The sequence below is a fragment of the Vigna umbellata genome, chromosome 2, assembly GCF_029865625.1.
Source record: "Vigna umbellata cultivar VRB3 chromosome 2, Vumbellata_1.0, whole genome shotgun sequence".
Lineage (NCBI taxonomy): Eukaryota > Viridiplantae > Streptophyta > Magnoliopsida > Fabales > Fabaceae > Vigna > Vigna umbellata.
The window spans coordinates 38,718,911-38,734,123 of NC_142166.1; the positions used below are offsets into that span (position 1 = coordinate 38,718,911).

Genomic DNA, 15,213 nt, shown 5'->3' on the forward strand with positions numbered 1-15,213 from the left:
GACAAATGAATTTATTCCTTCGAATATTATTTAAACCCGTTTTAATTTCAATGAAAATTTATCACATATTTTAATACTAATTTTCGTCTTCTTACCTAATCTCTTTAAAATACTAAAACACTTTTAACTTATTTTAAATAATTTAAAAAACTTATATGATTATTATTTAATCCTTTGATTCATAACTTATTTTTAAGGTAAATATTTATATTTAATCATTTATACTATTTTTAATAATTATTTGACATTTATTCAATTATTATTTCATATTTTTATTTGATTTTAATACAATTATAATTTCATTCTTAATATTTTTCAAGATAAGATAAGGCCTATCCTTTTAATATTTAATACTTGATAAAATGATGTTTTATTTGACGTGAGTTTGATTTCTTTGTAAAAAATTATTTAATTACACGTACATGATTACACGTGTATGCATTTCGGATGAAGATGGGAATGAGGTTTCGTACTCGTTAGAGATAGATTTTTACTTTGGAAATAAAAATGTGATAATTAAACTCAAACTTCTCATACCTCGTTGTCATTGTTTCAGAGAATTGGAAACGATGAATGAGGTGGATGAAACTTGTTTGCTTGGTGATTTATGCCGATGGATTTGAGGGAGATGAGAAGAAAAAAAGACAATTTAGTACCTACTTTCTACCTAAATGTCTATCATTTTCTTTAAAAAATTTCAATCTTAATAATATTAATTATGAAATTAAAATTATTGAAAAAATTAATAATAATAATAATCTATATTATTAAACTAATAATAATTATTACTGTTGTTAAACCTCATGGATAATTTATAATAATAATAATATTAATAATAATAACTATAATTTATTTTACATTAATTTAACTATAAGGGTAAAATTATAATCTAACAATTTGATCTATTAAAATATTCTTTTTTTATCCATCACATCTATTATTATTCATAAATTTTCATAAATTTTACTTTCAAATCTCTCACTTTCATCTCTCAATCCCTTAAAACAAATAATTTTGTTTTCTTCTCTTTATTACCTTAAATTCATCTACTCACTCTCTCTTTTGATGATCACATTTTATTTCCTATTTTACTATTTAAATAACATCTATTTTAAAAATCAATTATACCAACATTATTCTTTAATGACTAATTTTTTAATTTCATAGATTTTTTCAAAAATAATTATATTTTATTATAAAAAAAACTATCTACAATAAAATTGTAAAATTTAATTATATTGGATATATGTGTTTTTATTAGTATATATAATAAAAATGTGTATAAGAAATTATTTTTATGAATAACTAGTGAAAAAACATGTATACAAGTGTATGTGTCCCTTTTTATCTTATAGTAACAAAAAATAAAAATTAACTATTTTATAAGTAATATTAAAGTAAAAATGTTAATAAATTTATAAAAAATAAATTTTAAAGTATAATTATAGAAAAACAGTTACAAAATTTAAAGAGTAAAATAATTAATAAAATAATTTATATTATTAAAGATAAAATTAAAATGTGTGTATTAAAAAACAGTTACGGAACCCGGACTATCATATAAATTAATTTTTTTATTAATAGTTATAGACTATATAAACGATATATTACATTAATAATTTGATTTGTTTTTTCTGGACAGTTATCTAAAGCTCCTTTGAAAACCCTGAAGTTGTCAAACTTATGCTTCAGAATCCGAACATGCTTCGATTTGTATTATTATTTAAGTAAAATAATAGAAGTACGTTGGTTTTTTAATTAAACAATATATTCCAGTGATGGCTGCAGACAAAGCAGTGAAAATGTATTTGAGAATGGAATGGTGATGTAAGTGTAAAATTAGAAATGGAGAAGCAAATCCACAGACCAACAACTAGACCAACCCAACCTCTTTGATTTAAATTTTAATTCGAAACTATCCTAAGATTTATGCATCCTAACAAAACTCAATCCAAGGACAAAAACCTATATATAATTTAAGGTTTGTCCTGTACTAGCTGGACCACTCACAAAACAGAATAACTTCAATAAAAAAACTATAATAATTGTTAAGGGAACTTTGCTATGAACGATTTCATACCATAATATTTTATTGTTTCATGATTTTTAGTAATGATAGTAATTAAAATTTATCAAGTTGATAGTAAATATTATTTTTATTACAGTAAAAAATTAACTGAAAAGTAAGTTGTTAACTCTCTCTTTTTCTTTCACGAGAATAAATTTCGGGAGAAGCATGAAAAAAATATTATTTTGAATACTATTTTCTAAGAATAAACTACACTTATTTTTGGTCATACAGTGGAAATTATTTGTTCATTATGTTCTGAATACGTATCTGTTTTTATTATTGTTTGTCTTAATCTCATTCAGTCAAACTATTGAGAAGTTATTTATAAAGTATTTTGATGTCAAAATTATAAAGAACCGATAGTTGCAGCAATTAATGCGTATTAAATATTCTTATATATCTTTCTATTTTAAATTTGTATTTATAAATTTTTAGAAGTTTGAATTACTAAAGTTAATCATAACCTAATTGGTACTAATCACATTTTGTCATAAATTAATCAGTATTAGCTAGGTGTAATTATTTTGAAGAGTGACAGTTTGATTTGTAAGTTACCATCGTTCAATTTATAAATTACAACCGTTCGGTCTCAAAATATTGATTGTTTAGACTCTCTTATATGAAGATAACCAATGTCATACAATACACTTATGAAATGATTTTCATCTCCAATTTTTTGTAAACATTGCAACTTCATTCTTTATCAATCACATGTTAAAGATGAAGTTAAACGCAACCTATTTTAGGGATATATCTTTTGAAACATTCTTCTAAATTTCATTAACTAAAATTTGCCTAAAATTATAATTTTTGATGAACTTTAAGTAAAAGTGTTACTTTCCCGTTATATAATATGGGTCCTGGATTGGGAATGGCACACCAAAAATTTTCAGAGGTGCTGAAACCTAATATAATGCGAAAGCAATAGTACGATATTGTCACAAAGAATGGCACACCAATGAGATGTTAGCATGATTGGTAAAACAGAACAACCTATTACATTACACTTTTGTTTCTTAAACATTTTATATTTCAGGTAGAAGAGAGATTCGGGATAAGCCAAAGAGAAGGACATTCCCCAGTTACGTAAATAGTTCAGGTTATTTTAGAACCAATATGATGTGAGGACAAGGACCATTACAATATTAGAGTTATTAAAAAAATCATCTAGTATTTAAGTCATTCGCTAAGTTGAATTGTTAATAGAAGTCCACATAATCACTTAATTTTCATGCTAATATATTTCTCAATCCTAGGTGACTTCAATTTATCATTTTCCTTTAACTTATGTAGATTTTGAAAGCCAACAGTATTCCTTTCTCCATAATAGACCATGCCTACACAACGAGTAATGTTTTACAAAAAGATTAATTCGCACTAATAATTATCATTTAACAGAGTAAATTGACTCTAACAAAAGATAACATCATATGAAACTAAAAACTTTTTTACTGTAAGAAATAAAAAAAAGTTCATCATCATTTTAAATCCTATCCAAAACTATAAATTCATATATACACAAACCTTTTTTCTGATGAAATTATCTTCACTGAAGAAGCACAACATCACATCATTTTCAATCCAAAACTTTTAAAAAATAAATTATTAGATATTCACTTTTATATAGTGTGTCAATTTTTTTTAATGAAATTTAGAATTTCTAACATTTTTCTACTTTCCAATAATCCAATTTCATTCTTTCTTAGTTTGCTTTCATTTTTGCAGTAACCATATTTTAAAACACTACTCACGTTGGCGAGAGAATTAGCTTTCAAATTTTTGGATTTATCAATATTACCTCCTTTATGTATTGTCACGTAAAAGTGAGTAAACATTTTAATTTTATCTTACTGACATAAGAATTAGGTTTCAAGAATGTAAAATAATAATAATAATAATAATAATAATAATAATAATAATAATAATAATAAATAAGGCATCATCACCTAACAAATTCACCCCACACAAAAGCTAAAAATTTTAGAACCTAATTGAAAAGTCTTTGCTATAAAAATATTCAAGAAAAATTAAAATTACCAAGAACAACGGTCAACAATAAATAGATGTAAATATATAATAACAGTATACTCAAACATGCAAAAAAAAAAAAGAAGGTTAACCATTAAAATAAAAAGTCCAAAACCTTGATAGTTAAATTTCTTCTACGATGTACTACAAATATATTTTCAAAAGGATCTTTGTGAGCAATTTTTCTACCTTCGAAAAGTTATATTTTCATTATTCTCCCTTAAAAAAGTTATTTTGATTAAGTTCTAAAGAACTGTACTACTAAATTACGTAAGTAGAAAAATGATAAAAATAAATAATATATGTATGTAATTTGATGACAGGAAATAATTATAAAATTATTGTCTCAACTTGGATATGAAAACAAAATTGAATAAAATACTTTTTCTTTTAATGAATGAGCAAGATAGCAAATAGATATTGCTTTTGTTATATTTTTTATTCTAAAACGTAACCCATGAAAGAAAATCGAAGCGTTTTGTTAGGAAAATTTATGAGGATTAAACTTTACTATTGTCACTTGTAAATATGTATGATATTTACTTTAAATGTAATATTAAAACAAAAGTTTAAATATGTTTTTATTGTTGTGAATCGAGATATTATTTCTTTTGATATTTTAATTAAGAAGTTTACGTTTTAGTCATTTCATAATGTCAAATGTTATTCATAGTTTTTAGGGTTAGACAATGTTAGTATTGATGATGTAACAAGGAGTGGTCTACTCAAAATTTGTCACATGAATTTATTTTAAAAGTTTATTAATTGTTTAGATGTGTTTTTAGCCTTTGAAATTTGGGTAATTTTTAGCCTTTTAATTACTATTACTTTTTATTTATTTTTTATTTCTTTGATTTTGTAAAATGTTATTTTAGTCTTGGGAATTAGATAGGGTTAGTGATATTTTCTTTTTGCTATAATTATTTGAATTTTTAGTCAACATTTACCAATATCTTATAAGATTATTATTGAGTTTTTTTATAACGGCTAGATTACTATCTAGAGACAATAATCGGTATTTTCCCTGTTTTCCCAAGAGTTTTATATATAGAGTTCTTCCTTTTTCGTTTGTAATTTTTTGTAACACAGACAAATACATATGCTATTACAGAGAATAAATAAAGTGTGCATTTTTCTTACCTCTCACGAAGCCTCCGTGCAGATCGCGTTCCACTTTCTTTGAACATCCATGGCTCCGTCGTTGTGTAGAGTGCTGCTCCACTTCTTTCTCTAGCTTCTGGAAGAGCCTCGAGCTCTTTTTCTCTCTATCAACAGGGACGAAGGGTGTACTCTGCCAACAACGTCTCCCAATAGACGCTTTATCTCACTCGCGGGCCTCCAAGCCAATTGGGCCTTTCCCCTTTCAGACATGCATTGGGCCATATTTTAATATGGTATCAGAGCAGGTTTAATACATGCTCTGCTTTCTTTGCCTCTGTTTTCATTCTTGTTATCTTCTTAGATTGTTTCTTGGCCCCTTCTTGCTTCCTACTGTAATGGATCACATGGATCAATCCGCTAATCCTACCAACCCTTTCTATATGCATCCTGGGGAGAATCCTGGTCTTACTCTCATCTCTCAAGTTCTGAACGAAAACAATTACTCTTCTTGGAGCAGAAGCATGAGGAGGGCTCTGCTTTCAAAAAATAAAATCAAGTTCATTGATGGGTTAATCAAGAAACCTCAAAGAAATGAGGTTTTGTTCGACGCCTGGGAGAGATGTAATATGATGGTTTTTTCTTGGATTATAAAGACTCTTTCTCCATAGATTGCAGAGAGCGTGATATATGTTGAAGAAGCAAAGGAGCTATGGGATGAATTGAAGGAAAGATTCTCCAAGGGTGATTATTTTAAAATTTCTGATTTACTCCAAGATATCTACTCGATCAAACAGGGAGAGAGAGGCGTTAGTCAATTTTTCACAGACTTAAAAATTCTTTGGGAGGAATTGGAATCCCTTAGACCCATACCCACTTGTACCTTGATATTCCTTGCAGCTGTGAACTTTCAAAGATTTCTCTGAAGTAGAGAGAAATAGAACACGTCATATGCTTCTTAAAGGGGCTGAACGACACACACAACACTGTTAGAACTCAAGTCTTTTTTATGGACCCTCTACCCAACATCAATAGAGTTTTCTCCCTTATCATATGCAGCAAGAAAGATAAGAAAGACAAGATTTAGGCATTGTCAGCCAGAATCAAACTGCTGAAACCAAGATTCTGGCCAATACTACTGACAGAAATAATAACTGGAAACCAGACCAGATCTGGAAAAACCAAGGGTGTGGAACTGGATCACGTGGTCAAGGAAGGGGAAGAGGATGAAACCCTAACTATGGAAAGCAATGTTCTTACTGTAACAAAATGAACCATACTGTGGATGAGTGTTATTCCAAGCACGGTTACCCACCTTGGTATAAGAAAACTGAGAGTAATCAAGACAGGAAGGGAGACTGGAACTCTGTCAATGCCTGCCAAAGCAGTTCAGGCCCAGAGGGTGTCCAATTTGCTCACCAGGTAAGCACCAATGTTGCCTTCAACTCTTGTACCCCTGAGCAAATGCAGAAACTCCTCAAAATGATAGAGAAGGTTGATGAACCCGCTCACAAGATCAACCAGATGTAGAGAGATATCATAGAGGACAAACAAGGTATCTCTTCTTGGATCCTTGACACCGGGGCCACAGACCATGTGACCCATGATAAAAGAAACTTTGTTACCTTTCATAAAATCAAACATATCTCTATCAGACTGCCAAATAATACCATTATTACTATTGAACATGCAGGGACTGTCCAATTTTCTAAGATTTTTGTTATTTTTAATGTTTTATATATCCCTGATTTTTGTTTTAATCTGATTTCCATCCAAAGTCTCATCAAGGACTTAAACTGCAGTCTAACTTTTTCTTATGAGATTTTTCAGATAAGGGAGAATTCTACGTTGAAGATGATTGAGTATGCTAACCTTTGCAAAGGCCTCTATTATCTACAAGGCTTTCCTAACCCGAACCAAAATTTTATTTCCTGGACACAAAACTATTAAACAGATATGTGAAAAGTTCTCTTATGTGCAAATGAGTCCTGATATTGTGTGTGATGCTTGCCACTATGATAAAGAACATAAACTGTCTTTTCCTAGAAGTATTTCTTTGACTACTGGATGTTTCGAAATGATTCACTGTGATATATGTGGCCCTCTTTCCACTTCTTTTGTTCACGGTCATAGGTATTTTCTTACTATAGTTGATGACTATAGTAGACATACTTGAGTTTTTTTAATGAATAATAAAGGTCAAACAAAGGATTTGTTGTAGAATTTTATTGTGAAAATTAAAAATCCGTTTGATAAAATGATTAAGACTATTAGGACCGACAATGGACCTGAATTTAATTATGTTAATCTGTATGATTTGTATGGCATTAATCACCAAAATATTTGTGCTGAAACCCCTGAACAAAATTTTGTCGTTGAAAGAAAACACCAACACATACTTAATGTGACCTGCAGTTTCCTTTTTCAATCTAATATGCCTAATGCCTATTGGTCCTATGTTGTAAGTCATGTTGTTTACCTAATAAATAGGTTGCCTTCCCCCATTCTTAGTAACAAGACTCCTTATGATCTGGTCTATAATATTCCTCCTACTTACTTGAGTCTCAAAGTTTTTGGGTGCCTATGCTTTACCTCTACCCTTGAAAACAACAGAAGTAAGCTTGATCCAAGAGCTAGAAAAGGGATTTTCCTTGGCTACAAAGGTGGTGCCAAAGGCTACATTGTTCTTGATGTCAGCACTAAGGAACTCTTGATAAGCATAAACGTTGTCTGAAGACATCTTTCCCTACAAAGACCGGGGAGATAGCACGGAAATTGCTGACAAAGGAGATAAAACCACCTCTCTTAATGATCTCCTAGGCAGTCATAACCCTATTGATGATGAGAGACCTACTGAAATGGGTACCAATGATCCAAGAGATATGCAACAGACTATCGTTGACAACAATAACGGTGACAACATTGCTGATGGTGAAGAAAATCATGGCTGCACGAGATCTAACAGGGTTAAAAGGACTCCAGGATATCTGAGTGACTATGTGCATCAGGTTAATCAATCTTTATCTATGAAAAATAATTTTAAAACCCCTTATCCCATTTCTGATCTATTGTCTTGTGACACTTTTTCAAAAAAGCACTTGAAGTATACTATGACCATCACTGCAAATAATGAGCCTCAGTCTTATAATGAAGCCAAAGGTATGTGTGAGTAGGTAGAAGCGATGTAGAGAGAAATCAGGGCCTTACAAGACAATAATACCTGGTACTTAACACAACTGCCTCTACGAAAGAAACCCATTGGTTGTGGGTGGGTATACAAAATCAAATATAAGGCTGATGACAAGGCCCGCCTGGTGGCAAAAGGATACACTCAACAAGAAGGGATAAACTATTTGGACACTTTCTCTCTGCCAAGCTCACTACTGTTAGATTGCTTATTGCCCTTGCAGCCTCTAATAATTGGTTTCTACATCAACTTGATGTAGACAATGCCTTTCTACATGGGGACCTAAATGAAGAAGTCTATATGGAGCCACCACCTGGTCTAAATATCCATAAAGAGGGTCAGGTTTGCAGGCTTACTAAGTCACTATATGGACTAAAACAAGCCAGTAGGCAATGGTTTGAAAATTTGTCTTCTTTTCTCCTTTCTGTCAACTATATCCAATCTAAATCTAATAACTCTCTTTTTATAAAAAGGACTTATGCAGATTTTACTGCTTTACTTGTCTATGTAGATGACACCATATTAGCTGGAAACTCCATGACCGAAATCAACCACATAAAAGCTCTATTGCATAATAAATTCCAAATAAAGAACCTGGAGAACTCAAATATTTCCTAGGCTTGGAGGTGGCCAGATCTAAAAAGGAAATTCATTTATGTCAGAGAAAGTATGCTTTGGACATCCTTAAGGAAACAGGAATGCTGGGATGCAAACCATCCTCTACACCTTTTTTAAGTGATACAAGCTCACTGTATAAAGCAGACAGCTACTTGGATGACCTTGGCTCCTATCGAAGATTGATAAGGAAGTTGCTCTATCTCACCAATATCAGACCTGATTTGTGCTTTTCCATTAATCTATTAAGTCAATTTATGAAATCACCCACTAATTATCATTATCGGGCTGTGCAACATGTTCTTAGGTACATAAAATCTAAGCTTCGGAGGAATTGTTCTTTGGAGCTGATTCTCCAGTTCACCTAAAGCTTTTCGTGACTCAGATTGGGCAACGTGTCTAAATACTAGAAGGTCCACTACAGGGTTTTGTGTATTCCTCGGATCATCTCTCGTTTCATGGAAATCCAAGAAGCAAAGCATCGTTTCCAGATCTTCCATTGAGGCGGAATATCGTGCCCTTGCAGCCACTGTATGCGAGATACAGTGGCTTCACTATCTCCTACAAGATCTCCAAGTACAGGAAGTGGGAACTCCTGATCTATAATGTGACAACAAATCGACGAGACACATAGCTCAAAACCAGAGCTTCCACGAAAGGACTAAGCTCATAAAGCTTGATTGTCATGTTGTTCGTGAAAAGATACAAGCGAATCTCCTACGGCTTCTTTTAGTTCGATCGGATGAACAACTGACCGACATCTTCACCAAGTTTCCCCATCATGTGCGGTTCAGATCCATAGTTCCCAAGCTTGGATTAGTGAGCATACACCATCCAGCTTGAGGGGAGGCTATTGAGTTTTCCTATAACGGCTAGATTACTGTCTAGAGACAGTAATCGATATTGTCCCCATTTTCCCAAGAGCTCTATATATAGAGTTCTCCCTTTTTCATTTGTAATTTTTTGTAACACAGACATATACATATGCTATTACAGAGAATAAATAAAGTGTGCATTTTTCTTACCTCTTACGAAGCCTTGTGCAGATCGCGTTCCACTTTCTCTGAACATCCATGGCTTCATCGCTGTGCAGAGCGTTGCTCCACTTCTCTCTCTAGCTTTTGGAAGAGCCTCGAGCTCTTTTTCTCTCTATCAACAGGGACAAAGGGTGTACTCTGCCAACAACGTCTCCCAATAGACGTTTTTTCTCACTTGCAGGCCTCCAAGCCAATTGGGCCTTTCCCCTTTCAGACATGCATTGGGCCATATTTTAATAATTATGACTTCTCATTTCAACACCACATTCTTACATCTTCATTTGAAGGTACAACAACCACAACAGTAACTAAAATTTTATTAAAAGTAATTCAAATATGAATTTAATTCTTATTTGATAAAAATAACAAAAAATAAATTTCACATTAAAAAATTCATAAACCTAATACCATAACCACAACAGCAGTTATATACTTAAAGAAAAAAATATCATAGATAAAAAAAAACTCATCCTTAAATAAAAATTGTTAAAAATAATTTAAATATAACTCTAAGTCTTAAATTAAAAGGTTAAATATGTTTTTGTCCCTTAACTTTTAGTGAAAATTGGAATTAGTTCCTCTTCAAAACTTTGGCCTAATTTAGTCCCAAAACTTTAGAAATGTGTGAATTTAGTCCTTTTAACTAAATTTTGTTAGGTTTATTTGATGTTTCAAGTGCGTTTCATGATAGTATTTCGTTTGACACATTTTTGCTTCAATGTTAACTGAGAAATGCGTTCGAAACATCAAATAAAGTTGACAAAATTTGGTTAAAAGGATTAAATTCATACATTTCTAAAGTTTGGAGACTAAATTAGTCCAAAGTTTTGAAGATGGACTAATTCCAATTTTCATTGAAAGTTAAGGGATCAAAAACATATTTAACCCTAAATTAAATAAAAAAATTAAATTAAACAAATTGTTACTTCTCATAGAATATTCTTGTAAGAGATTTGTACATTCACCCGTTATAAACTAAACTAAACAATGATAAATAATTGTTGGTCATTCCTTTTATTTTTAGAACAAACTCATATGTACATATCTCCAAAACTAATACAATTCTAGTTAATATGGAAGTTAACAAAACTTTGCCAAACCTTTAACAAGTCATGCACTTAACTGAATTTATGTGAAAAATTATAAAGACGTAATTATTTATTAATGAGGCCTAACCTCACAAATTAAAAATAAAAACACAGAAAATAAAATTATTTAAAATGAAAAATTTAATGAAAGGAAAAAGAAAAGTAATATACTCAATTTAGATGATTGAAAATATATTTAAGCATTAACACATTTTAAAAAAAAATCACGTCATTTAATTAAATACACGTAAACATCACTAACATTTTTTTTTCAAAATTAAATAATAATAAAAAGCTTAATTAGAAGACCAAACTTATCACATCGTAACTTGAACGAATAAAACCTTAAGCCTAAAGAAATTGTGATGTTACCTTAAAATTTAATTTCTTAGGAGATAAATTCTAAATAATTTTTACACTCAATCATAACAAAAACTCGCCTTAAGCTTTAAGATAATCAAACAACTAGAACCTATTCCCAGAGATGAGATTCTTTGGGTATTTACGTTATTTAAAACCAATAAATGTATTTCTAAAATCAATTAAATTTTTAAGGACTCTTTTTAAAGTAGATAGAATAATTAAAAAAAATCAGATATAATTAGGTGAGAAATAATTATTAACTATTCATTTAAGTTATATATTTTTGTATTTGGGTGTTATTTTAAAAGTCGAAGATAAAAGAATTATTAATTTTAAAATGTTTAGTTACATATTGAATATGACTATACCAAATTAATGAAATTGGCTTATTATTTTTCCAATGAAATAAATTTTCTCTTAAACAATATTAAAACAATTGAAATCTATTATAATTGTTTTTATTCTCCAATAAGAGTGATGTAATACATATATGAAATAACATTTTTATCAAAAAAGCTTTTGATAAATAACTTTATTTTACTGTTTAAAGTTTTATCTAAACTTCTTTTTAGAAACAAAAAAAAGTATTAAAGGCAAAAATACTAAAAAAATGTTAAGAATAAAAACAAAAATCCAATAATTATCAAAGACAAATATAATATTTAAATCTTCGTAATTTACATAAAAAGCAATTAAAAAAAATAGGGGGTGTTTGTATCAAATTAAGAATTTGTTATACTTACAAAAAATAAATTAAAAGTATTGATAAGATGTAACAATAACATGAATAAGAACAGTAACATTTTACACTTATACACTGAATTAATAACATTGTCTACAGAGAATCCATTACAGGTACATGTTTAACCTTAAAAATATGTTAAAATATCAACTGTGTTTTATTAAAAAGAAAAGAAAATGTTAGACCAATTTGAGAAGTCATAATTGAATAGCTTCTAGGAAAAGAAGATAGAAGACTCCAAAACAAAGTCACTTCTTTGGCACAATGCCTTATTACCTTTCTTATTATTCGCTTTGAAGCAATAAATTTTATCATAATTTTATTTTTTTAAAACATTTGAAAGAATGGAAAAAAAAAAAATATTTAAATTGATCCTAAATTATATGAAATTATTGGATATAGTAGTAAAAAAAAAACAAATAGGTTTGTCCCTGTGATGCCTGTGATGAACCATCTTTTTCTGTTCATCGTATGAGATCCAATTGAAAAAGCATATCCTACTATTATCGGTTGTGATGCAAGCAAGGCCCAATAGGGCAACATTTAACAACAAAATGTTTAAAAATTCGAAGTAGCAGTAACAACTAACAAAGCTGTCACAGTTAATCTGAGATGGAGATAAACGGCTATACTATCTAGCCCTGTCAATTTCAGCATGGGACCTATACAAATTTGATTTATTCGGATAATGTTTCATTAACATAAGGTAAGGGAGTGATTGATGATAACTACAAGGTCAAATATAAAGTCACTATCAATGACTTACAGAGGAAACTGATAGCACAAGAATATTATTATTAACAAATCAATAGGAAAAAAAAATTGTTGAAGCCAAACTAGCTGTTTTACTAGATGCGAAGAAGAATTAAATAATTGGCAAGGTGGGCAAAGCAAGATTCACTCCTTGGTTCAACCACTTGGATCAAAATTTTCAAATTTCTTTTACTCTCTCTCTCTATCTGGGAGCAAGTATAATATAAATTTTTGAACCAATTAACTACGGTTGGAAGTTCAAGGCTTCAAGCTAGCTAGCTAGAGGTATTAATAGAGAAGCCTAGTTGGGTATTGGAAGCTGCATACATAACATACATGTTTGTGTATCCGAGAAGTGGAAGAGGGAGAGGGAGGGAAGATAATAAGGAGAATGAAGAGGAGCAGAGATATGGAGAAGAGATCAGAGATAAACTCTGCCATTGAAGAGTTGTCTTTGCTGGCTATAGTCAAACCAGGTGGTAATCATGAGAGTGCGCACATCCCCACCAAACCCTTCCTATCTCTATGCTACATGGTTCTACAAGTTCTTGGTGGGTTTACTCTCTTGTTTTACTTGAAAACATGAATGTGATGTAACACCAAACACATTGTCTTTATGCTTGATTGATGCTCTCTTGCAGATAAGATAGGCCCAACGATGGCTGTTTTGAGACAAGACGTTCACCAGAATATTAAGGTACGAATTAAATTTCAACTCTCAATTGCTTCAGTTCACTTGAAGGAAACTGTCTCTGCATGGCAATTATTGGGATCTTCTAAATTTGTTGTTTCTTGTCTAGTTGTACGAGGTCTAGTTTTCAGTAAGCATTTAATTGCACATTGATCGAACAGTTGGGCTATTGAATTCTGTGTCTCTGCAGAGATTGGAAATGATGCATGAATTGAACCCCTCAATGAATTCGAATTTGGTTGAAATACTGAAATCAGAAGCTAGCAAAGGCAACGCAAGAAAGAGGTTTAGTTGCAGTAAAGCCTTTCTTTGGCTCACCAGGTAAACATATGCATAAATTATATTGTTTTCATTTATTATTTTGTTATTCCTAGCACTTAGGCTAGGTTGTATCATCAGTTCCTTTCAGCTCTACAAATTGTTGAGAAAAAACGATGGGTTAATAACTGTTACTCAGATGAAGTAACAGAAAAATTATCTTTACTTGTATAGTATATATTCCTCCCGTTGTGTAAGGTGCTTAATATTCACTCACAGATGTGCAACTTTACAGATCCCTGGATTTCTCTTCAGCATTGTTACGAGCATTAGAAATCGATCCTAAAAAGAATATGGAGCAAATAGTTCAAGAGACTTATGATGCAACCCTGTCACCATGGCATGGATGGATTTCATCAGCTGCTTTCAGAGTAATAAATAACCACTTGTTCTTCTCTTGTGTTAAATCAATTTTAAGCATGTTGATGGCTTTTTCAAGCTAACCTCAACTTGTCTGTTCCAAGCAATTAGCTTACTAACTTCTTTACCAAATGAAATCCCGTGCTCTATGTAAAACTTGCAGAGTTTAGTGTAGTCACCAAAATTGTGCACTTGTTTCTTGCTGAACTAACCGGAATACTGCTGCAGGTAGCTATAAAACTAGTGCCAGATACTCAAACTTTCATGGATCTCCTCAAGGAAAGAGATGAAAGCTGTGACACCCTAAAGGACCAAATGCAGATCTTGGTTTCTTTGCTTGTGCCTTTTCTTGAGGATGTTCATTGTATTCTTGTAAGCTTATTTCATGCTTCCTAACATAACATATATCCTACATGCTCCTTCAATTTTCTGTCATCTTACCTCATTAATATTATTTTGCAGAAAGTGTATAACTTGGACAGGATTAAGTCAACTTGAAGATAGAAGAATATGTACAGCTCTGTGTAGTGTATATTTTGGTTTCATTCCTCTCTGTTTTCGTGTAAATGGCTTGTATAGTAAAATTTTCGTTAACACTGATATGTAGTTATAAATTTGCTTTCGGCTACTCAATATATAATATTATTATACATTAAAATTGTACAAGTTGAATTCAAAGTTTTATTTTGTCTAGATGGAGGATCTAATTTAGAGCCTTGTTACATCCAAAACGTGCTAAGTTAATTAAAGTTGAAGGAGGAATCCACCACTCAATGGTCATAGTTTAGTAATTTCTTTTAGTTACATCTATGCTTGCTGTTTATTTGAGTTACATCTCTAGTGTGCACTGCTCACTAATTTT

At 30.8% G+C, this 15,213-nt stretch overlaps 1 protein-coding gene across 1 annotated transcript; it reads left to right on the top strand.

Moving 5' to 3' along the window:
- The first annotated feature begins 13,059 nt into the window (after window positions 1-13,059).
- LOC124831376 (glycolipid transfer protein 2-like) lies at window positions 13,060-15,044 on the top strand. Its single transcript, XM_047305344.2, has 6 exons — window positions 13,060-13,533; window positions 13,624-13,679; window positions 13,864-13,994; window positions 14,227-14,362; window positions 14,580-14,723; window positions 14,814-15,044. Exons 1-6 carry the CDS (start codon window positions 13,374-13,376, stop codon window positions 14,847-14,849), a joined length of 663 nt encoding a protein of 220 aa, XP_047161300.1. The 5' UTR covers window positions 13,060-13,373; the 3' UTR covers window positions 14,850-15,044.
- Window positions 15,045-15,213: the final 169 nt, after the last annotated feature.